This window comes from Cynara cardunculus, assembly GCF_001531365.2.
Source record: "Cynara cardunculus var. scolymus isolate 2C chromosome LG 15, CcrdV1, whole genome shotgun sequence".
NCBI lineage: Eukaryota > Viridiplantae > Streptophyta > Magnoliopsida > Asterales > Asteraceae > Cynara > Cynara cardunculus.
Genome location: NC_037542.1, coordinates 13,816,307 through 13,826,300, shown reverse-complemented (window position 1 = coordinate 13,826,300; position 9,994 = coordinate 13,816,307). Strand labels below are relative to the sequence as shown.

The 9,994-nt window shown below is 32.7% G+C and overlaps 1 protein-coding gene across 1 annotated transcript; it reads right to left on the bottom strand.

Annotated features, from left to right (window-relative positions):
- Window positions 1–4,221: 4,221 nt before the first annotated feature.
- LOC112527687 (adenylate kinase 4-like) lies at window positions 4,222–8,673 on the bottom strand. Its single transcript, XM_025138454.1, has 6 exons — window positions 8,456–8,673; window positions 7,495–7,640; window positions 7,260–7,379; window positions 6,788–6,955; window positions 5,442–5,531; window positions 4,222–4,562 (listed from the first exon to the last, which is right to left on the bottom strand). The coding sequence occupies exons 1-6, from the start codon at window positions 8,565–8,567 to the stop codon at window positions 4,461–4,463; spliced, it is 738 nt and encodes a 245-aa protein (XP_024994222.1). The 5' UTR covers window positions 8,568–8,673; the 3' UTR covers window positions 4,222–4,460.
- Between the last annotated feature and the right edge of the window lie 1,321 nt (window positions 8,674–9,994).

The window sequence follows — 9,994 nt, the reverse complement described above, 5'->3', positions numbered from 1 at the left end:
TGCATAAGTACAACTTATTAAACCTTTATGTTTGAATTCGTGTAACTAACTGCGGATAAACATAATCAAATATAGGATAAGCATCTCATTTTGAAATATAAAAATTCTAAATTATAATTAGGATAATTATCGAGTTCTAACAAAATAATTAATTATTATCGTTATAAGAAAATTATATTATTAAAACAAATATAAATTACTTTGTTATTTAACCTAAATTAAATTATAATAAAAAATTTGAATTAAAAAATTACACAAAAAATAGGAATTTTAAATAGTTAATTTGATATTAATATCGATATATTTTTGTCAAATTTTTATGATATCTTCAAATGTATATTTTATTCAAAAATAAAAATATCATCATTTTTTCAAAAGCACATAAGACCATACTATAACATCGACTGAAATAAATAATAAAACGAAACATTAAAATCGAGATATCTCATTCATAATGAACGAACCTTATCATCTTCCATATATATCTCAATCATAATTAATGAATCATGATAATTGTCCATAAATATCTCAATTGTTTTATAACATAATAGCTTGTAAGAACTACATGTTTTGTAATTGAGATCACCGTTATTTATTACCATTTTTGTAAATTATATTCATATGATTATATATTATTTAAATTATATTACATATATATTTACGATTTCTTTCTTTATTTGTTTTATTACATACATATAGTGGAGACGTTTCATTTATAAACCATCTAATTTTAAATGACTATACAAATCATAATCAATGCTTATATTAGAAAAAAATAGAGATATTTTTATTAACAGTTATCATAATTAATTAATTACGATTGAGATATATATATATATATATATATATATATGAAAGATGATAAGGTTCGTTCATTATGATCATGAATTTTAGATTAGGAAACTAAATAAAATCATATATTCATTAGACTAGATAGACGGTTAAAATTGATTTGTAAGGTTTGTTAGAACCGGATAGTTTGTAAATGAAACGTCCCATACAGGTTCGAAGGAAAACTCGAAATAAAATGGAAAGCCAGAAAATAATGAAAAATATATATGGATATAGATGTCAAATCAATGAGAAAAATACGATTGTTTTTTGGTGTAATTTGTTTTGTTCGAATTTTGATCATATTTCATATTTTTCGATTTCAAAAATAGGGGGTGGGAGATTTTTTTTAATTTATAATAAACTTGTAACCGCCTCTTTAATCACACTCATTTGAATCAATTAATCTAACGGTTGATAAAGTGCTTTTCGATTTATACGCATAGGATCGTGTGAGAAGGAGGGTTAAGATGAGAAGCGTAAGAAGGGATTTAGATCCTTGATCACCTTTAATCTCAAACTCATCCATGAATCCTACGTGACATGGGGATTGATCTTGTGCATCTCGGTGCATTTCATCTCTGTATATTACATCCTAATGTGTATTGTATCCAAGGGTGAAAATCATTTCTTACGCTTCTTACTTTAACTCTCATTCTCACTGAACCTAACCATATATATATATATATATATATATATATATATATATATATACACACACACATATTTTCAAATACAGCCCTTCTGAAACTTACAACCGTTACAACCAAGGGTATTTGTGTCATTTTATAAAATTCGTACTTTTAAGAATAATTAACTTCCTTAAATATCTTATATAATAACAAACAAATCAGATTTACCTTGAAAATTATTAATTCATTAAATATCAAATAAACCATGATTTTAATTTTTTTAGTTCTTTTGTTATATTGTTATTATATGAATATTCTGAATCATCTTCATCTTCATCTTCTTTTTCAAATCTGTATATGAAAAAATTCACAAAAGATTTTGAAACCATATGTAAAAAAATTCATCACTTTTTCATATATAAAACCATGTACAAAAACGATCTCTATATGAAAAATCCATATACAAAAATACACCATTTTTTCATATATGAAACAATATGAAAAATGATGAAAAAATTGAAGCAAACATGATTGATGCACGGTAGATAGTTGAGAATGAAGTTTGAGATAAATGAGTTTAATTCCTTCTGGCGCCTTAATTCGTTATAGAATTATGAACTTCTCTGTTGCCTTGTCCTGTAGCTATCTTCCTCCTCGTTGCTTATCGGAAATGACGAGTCTGTTACCCACAACTACCTAACTACCGGACTCTTTCCAAATCCATCGAGTGTCGGAAATGCAGTGGCGCTCGTCACCATCTGTGGTGCCTTTATCATTGCCGCATCCACGATTATCTCATCATGATCATTGCCGGCAATCGCTGACTTCTTGCGCGAGATCTTTTTCCATGGTGTTTCTTAAAGGAGTGGGTAAGTGGGGATGTTGTTGCAATTCCTCGGCCGTGAGAGCGAGAGCGAGAGTGTGTGTGTGTGTGTGTGTGTGTGTGAGAGAGAGAGAGAGAGTAATTGAGATAATGGAGGAGAAAAATGTGGAGATAAACAAAGGACGGTCTAGATTGGGTTGTATTGGTTGTAACCTTTAGAGATGTTGCATTTGAAAATGCGACTACATGTGTGATAACCTTAAGAACGTGTGCATAATGTGTTATTTCAGGGTTTTTTTTTCCATCTTAAACTAAATTTAGAATATTGATTAACATATATTTGTTTCATGGTGTGATTGTTTCACATGTACTCATTTCACAATGTGAACCTTTTTAGCATGTTGTGAAACAAAAAATACACATAAAAAAGTTTCACGTTGTGAAACCAACTACATGTGAAACAAATATATGTTAATCAATACATTAGATATTATACCTAGATAGAAAAAAAGTTATAGGAAATGACACATGATGTAGAAGTTCTCAATGTGGGATAACCAAAAGCACACAATACTATAATATTTTAAAATACTTAAATCTTGTAAAGATTTTTTTTATTTTCTATGGTTAACTATTTTGCTAAAAGGGGGTTAGCCAAAATGTGTCCACCCATGAGTTTGGAGTGTCAGTCAAGAGGAGCCAAAACATGAGTTAAGAGGATTAGCCAAGAATAGTCAATCTCATGAATTGTAACAAAGACATCTCAACCTCCCTTCGTATACTAACCACTTATCGTCAATCATTTATCTCTTTACTAATTTAGTATACACAAACTCAATCAGGACATCTGAAATCACAAGACCGACAGTGTGTGGTAACAATAATTTGAAAGTTGGCATTCTGTCTGTTGATACAAAAATCACAATAATTTTTTTAAAGAAAAATTGCAACAATATAAAATCAATTTTGTTTACGTCTCAATCGGTTTCACGGGGAACCCTTTTTTAAGGACACCAATTTGAAAGAGGGGGGGGGGGGGGGGGGGGGGGTTGGCTTACTCAGCACTGAGGCTACCAAAGGATCCGAAATCTAACTCAAGTCCTGTATTATATTTAGATATATCATCTCATCTCTTTTTCAACAACGTTACAATGAATGACATATCATTAAGCATATCATAAATATATTTAAAAGGTTTAGTTAAATATATAAATTCGACAATAAAATATAATTGTCTTTGTGCCAGTCATCCTGTGATTTTTTGTCAATAAGCTAATATTATCTTCCATTATTGAAACATCTTTTTTTGCCTTTGTAAATTTGGCAATAGAGCACGATTCGTCCTTGATTTTATTTATTAATTACTTTTTTTTAAAATCTAACTTAATGAGATTCATGGCTTATTCAAACAGTTATACATGATTCTTTCACAGTGACTTAATGATGTAGAAAGTAACTTAATTAATAAGCTTCTAAATAAAGCTTTATGCAGAAAGACATGTTTTTATCCAAATATATCTCTCCTAATTAAAATACACGCTCTTTCCGTCTATGAAAAAAAAACTCTCTCAATCTATACAGAAAGATTAATCCACACAGATAGACTTAACGGAAAACCAACCAAATAAGCCTTTAGAGACGTTTACCAAACGCTTATCGACAAAATTCACCGCCCATAATTTAACATTCTTGGCCATCAATATGTATCGTTTATAAGTGTCTTTTACTCGGAAAACTAATCGGGTACGAGTATCTCCCTCACTAACTGGATAAGATTCTCAGTCTGTATCATGCCCATTCGTAAGATAAACACTTACCCAGTAAGCATTAGGTGAACAAGCTCTTAGTACTATAAATTTTAAAAATATGCTTTTATATATCTATAATACATCTTTAAACATTTTAAAAAAAGTTTATACATTGATATGCTATTAAAGATTGACAAACATCTATAAGAAATAATGAATTAAGAAGATCAAACTTCATCAGACTTGTAAATGATTTTCTGGTATAACATGAAAGCGTTTTATTCTGGTACAGGTTTATGTATCTCAGTGACCTTTGCATAATGCTAAGAAATATGCAAATTGTAGCACAAATGTAGATGCCGATCTGATGTTGTATCGGGTTAGATATAACATTAAGATAATCAAAAGAGAAAGTTGCGGCATCTGTTAAGACGACAAAACTTTCTGAACCTCGACGGTCACCTCCTTAGGGGGGTTTTCCGCATGAAGCTTTGCAACAACGCCCTTCTTTTTGTAGTAGTCTATAACCTGCAGTTTACACATTATATCAGCGTTTCAATCTCAAGGAAATCCCATGATAATGACAACGATTGAGCTCAAATCTGAGTCTCATCTTCGTTTGTTTCTACCAAATGCAGATGGGACCCATAACATACATATGAATGCCCCCACAAGATCCAAAACCAAAACGATCCTTGTACATCAAATGACAGGGCATATGGCAAAATGTGGGTCCCATCTGCATCCCGATACTACCTGATGCAGATGGGATCCATAGTTGTATCTTCTAACGCCATATGAATGGCCCACAAGATCCAAACCAAAACGATCCTCGTATATCCACTCAAGGGTGGGGTCAGGGGTAGGGGGTGGGATGTACGCAGACATGATCTCTACTCTAAAAGAGTATGGCTATTGTTTCCATGAAACCCACCGGCTTGTAAAAAGTGTGGGAATGCCTCACAAGATGAAGATGTTAATACATCAAAGAAGATCTGTAAATCTAGATTATCCATTCATTCATCGAAATTATGTAAACCAACCATTAAACAGGTAAAACGAAAAGTAACGATTATTGGCAAGATCTAGTGCAAGTAACCTTTGTGATAATGGTCTACCACTTGACATGTCCTGTTAAAATTGCAACATGCCTTATTAATTCAGGGATGTTTCAAGTAGAAATTACCTATTTGCACACTTTATGGCTACAAATAAATAGATAGTATCGATTTGTCTACAAGATTTCTTGTTTTGTCTTTGTTGAAGGGTATTTTAGATATTTAACAACTAATTAATCACTTCCCTTAAAAACCAAACAATGTACGCAATATGTCCCACTCCAAAATAGGCTCTGACAGTACAAGATCATGTATAATTTTCCAACAAGATTAGGCAAAGAGCACTTACGGGTTCAGTTTGGCGGTGAAAAGCCTGGAGCCTTGACTTGAGAACTTCTGCGGTATCATCTTTCCGTTGCATTAAAGGCTCTCCAGTAACCTACAAGAAGAAGAAACAATAAGCATGCAATAAGAATGGGTTTGGTCATCAAGATTCAAGACCCACAAATTACTATCCTGCAAGAACTGTGGCAGTATGGTATGAATTAGACCGACTAACAGACTATATACAGAATGATCATTATCATCGTGTTGAACTTTTAAAAGTTGCTATACATCAAATCATTTAAACAAGAAGATTATGCCTGTATTTTTCTCGAAGTTAACCTATGATGTACAATATTTGTGCACCATAGGCACACCAAGGCTGTTGGCTTTCTAAGGGTAGGGAAAGACATCTCAGCAGGCAACTTTGCATTTGCAATTAGCAAAACATTTGTTTTACTGAAACCCGTGATATTCTGGTCACAAAGAAGTAGCCTCACTAACTTACTCCAAGCTCACGTTTTCAATAGTCAACTACTCTAGGGAAATACAGGACTTGCAAAAAGGCATCACGTTTCTATTAAGTGAAACGGTTGTTGTAAATGGTGAACCTTCGTTCAACAGGAAGGCTACTCGTTTGTTGACAATTAATATAATCACAACTCACAAGCGCGAAGCTGCATAAAGAAAATACTTCAGAACCCAAGCTACAGCCATGCTAACTGAAGCTAATCTGTATGCAGTTGAACTCCATAATATCTTTCAAAGTATAAAGAGTATAATACTCCCTCCCACAAAAACTGCAACCATTTCCATTTTAGGATGTCTTCCTTTATTGGCAACTCCTTAAGCTACAGTTGTAAAGAATGATGATTTTGATTTGGGTGCAAATTTTCCTCTATTGTTGGTAGTTAAGGATTATTTAAGATATGCCAAATAGTAAATTAAAGATGTATGTTAAACTATTTTCTAGTCAAAGGTTGCACTCTCCATGTGACTGAAGAAGCAACACTATGTAGCATCTTAAGACCATTCATAGTCATTGCAGGATACATATATACACACACACATCCGCACGGAGTAATAACCATATTGGATCATATATTAAAATTGCAACGCTTAGTTCAGCAATTGAGACATTGCTATGGGAAGTGCTCAACTATTTATCAAACAGTATAAAATTCCCTTCAAGGATGACAAAATGAAGGAATTTTGTTATTTTTGTAAGGTTGACAATCAGCAAATAGGTAACTTTTAATCATGACTAAAAACGAAACTAAGCAATTTTAATGAGGCGTCCCAAAATGAGAACAAATGTAACTTTCATGAGATGAAGGGAGCACGAGATATCTAGTATCTCTTATGGCTTACATCATCAACGCCGTGAACCTTGGGAGGTGCAAACTTCGTGTGGTATGTTCTACCACTTGAAGCATGGATCCAACGACCAGTAATTCTCTCCTCCAAGATGGAGTCATCGATTGCAAAATCAAGCACTTTATCAATCTTGGTTCTTTGCTTCTCAAGCATTTCGTCAAGCTGTAAAAAACAAATCAAGGGTCTGATGTTAAATGTTAATCATTTAGGCCATTTAACATTTTAAAATTTCATTTTCTTATATTGTGTGCACATAAATGAAGATATAACTTCAAGATGAATTCTCGTTATCTGAGTCCTGAGACCATCAAAATGCATAATGATTCAAATGATGTAAACAGATTGTGAAAGGATCAAGAAACCTTTTCTGCTTGGGCAACTTTTAAGTTGAATTCACGTTATCTGAGACCTACAAAATGCATAATGATTCAAATGCTGTAAACAAATTGTGGAAGGATCAAGAAACCTTTTCTGCTTGCGCAACTGTCCTAGGAAACCCATCAAGAATGAATCCCTTTTGACAAGATGGCTTCTTCATTGCTTCATCAATGATCCCAACCACCAAGTCATCAGACACTAGTTCTCCCTAAGAAAAATTGTGAACGAAACAAGTCAAAACAAAGAACAAATAAACCTAAGGAAATAACACCAAGTCAACACACACCAACTATAAATAACATAACCAAAGTGGCATAATCTACCTTCTCCATGGTTTCCTTGGCTTTAATCCCGAGTGGGGTTTTAGCTGCAACAGCTGCTCTCAACATATCACCTGTTGCCAAGTGGCATAGGCAGTATTCATCCTTAATGATGGGGGATTGGGTGCCTTTTCCAGACCCGGGTGGACCTACATTTCATCCGTTTGCTCATAAACATTGAATTGAACACATAGATGGCAATACCTATCAATCTTAAGAACATAAAAAACTCCAACTAAAGAAAATCGATCAATGTATTCAAAAAGGCTCCCTTGAGAGCTCTTCAATGATCAAAGGGGATTTAAGATTCATATTAGTGGTTAACTCTAAAACGTAATATAGTTTAGTAACCCAATTCATAAGAACATTCACAGATATCAAAGAACAGACCCCATCAAGAAGAATGAATCATACTATAATAAATAATCTTATCGCAAAAATGAGAAGGGGTTGAGAGGGAAGAAAATAAAACTTCCATTCTTGAGGTCATACCCAAACTTTTCAAATGCAAATTTAAAATCAATTTTGTTTGCGAATTAACTTTTCACATTTCTTATTTGTGATTTTATAAAGAGTGATGTAACAATCATATTCTTATATAAAAAAGCCTAAAAATTGACATCAATTTTGAAGACGAAAAAGTTAAGCCATGAAATCAGAACTATAGTAAAATTGTGACATAAAAGCATTGGCAGATCGAAGAAAGCAAAATTCCACCAATAAAAAACCAGCAAACGAATTACCATGCCTCGCCTTAAACTTGTCAAGGATGGTAAATAGATCAACAAGGTTTGTAATGGCGGGTTACGGATTCAAAATCTCCCCAATTCATGGAAACATTTACAGATCTTAAAAACAAAACCCCACAGCGAAAACCCAACAAAATCAAACCCCTAAAACTCAAAACAGACGAATCACGTAATTTCAAAAGAATCACAAAAGAAAAAACGGTCAATTGTAATACCAATGAGGATGAGGCGTTTATCGGGCTTGGAGGAGCACTTGAATCGGCGAAGGAGTTCAGTCATGATGTCCAACGAAGGTACGTCTTCCAAGGAGGTGCTGCTGGTTGCCATTTCTCCCTCTTTCAACAGTGATTTTTGGTGAAGAAGAAGAAGAAGAAAAGGTGCAACCACCAATGAAGAGTGAAGTTAAGATGGAGAGATGAGGAGGAACAAGAAGAAGGCGGGGTTTTCAAAGCTTTGATCAATGCCACTCCTTTTGCTTTTCTTTTTCTTTTTCATTTTCTTTATATCTGCGAAAAAGGCAAAACCCTTTTTTTCCAAATATTTTTTAATTTCAATCTTTTTTAATGTTTTTAAATTTGTACTTTTCGTTAAGAGGTAGTTGTAGTATATATAGATATATATGTATATACTACAATTATGAACAAGATGAATTGAAGAACAATAATCCAGTGATTTATATAAGACCATATGACTTATTTATACATACGTATATATTCTAATAATATTAGTCAATATGTGTTACCTGTTTGGCGCCAAATGAAGAAACACGTGTGACAATATATTTGACAGTTAATGGGTTCCTTGATGGATGGAACTGCTATTACTCTGTTATGTATAAATTCTGTTTTACGCCATTTCATCCAACTCTCTCAAGAACACCAAGATCCTGAAATCGCCAATTTCCATCAAATGGTTAGGGCATAAAAAGGGTGTATCTTGATAAAGTATGGGTGATGAACAAGAAAGCGACCCAAATCAGAATTCCACAATCTTACCAGGTATGTCATCAAATTCGAACTCTTATATGGAAGTCTGTAGTTCAATCGATGTGTTATAATCACGATTTTGTTTTGAAATTAAACTAACAGTAGTCTCTGAATTATTATGAGATAAATTTTGTTTGGTAAAAAAAAATTTACTTCTTAATAGTTTTAAAATCATCTGAATGATTTTGTTTTAATTTGTATCATGGGTCTGCTTTAACCATTCACCACTCTAATTTCATTGTAAACCATTACCAAACAATTATATTTCATTTTGTAATATATCATGAGAGTCTATTAATCATTCTGATCATTTAATCATTTTAAACCAAATCATTAAGCAACCGTCAAACAATCCTGAAATCTAATATTATCTCTAACTAAAAAAATGTTGAAGATATTAGAATAAACTACAAAAATTTAGTCCATGGTTCGTCAAAAATAACATTTTCGTTTTTGCGGTTTCAATATTACAAGATGTTCATCGTGTTTTACAAAAAATATTAGGCTCTGGTACCTTTCTTTAACAAACATTAAAAAATTCCGTTAAATGGGGGATGTTTTTATCGATTTTTTGTCTTTTATATAATCGAAAACCATAGGGACCAAAATCATGAAATCGATGTTGATTGAGTAAAAGACAAAAGAATCGACAAAAGGACGAAAATTAATCTCCTTTGACCAAATTTTTCAACGGTCGTTAGTGGGAGAAGCAAGTCTAAACATTTTTGCAAACCATGGTGGCCATGCCACGTTTTGGAGGTTTGACAT

Bases quoted from the DNA above. Each gene is read 5' to 3' on its own strand.
- LOC112527687 (XM_025138454.1), bottom strand. From the start codon at position 8,567: ATGGCAACCAGCAGCACCTCCTTGGAAGACGTACCTTCGTTGGACATC. The intron at 6,956-7,259 runs GTTTCTTGATCC...TGTTTTTTACAG, and splicing joins CAGTTGCGCAAGCAGAAAAG to CTTGACGAAATGCTTGAGAA. The intron at 4,563-5,441 runs GTAAGTGCTCTT...TGTAAACTGCAG, and splicing joins TTCACCGCCAAACTGAACCC to GTTATAGACTACTACAAAAA.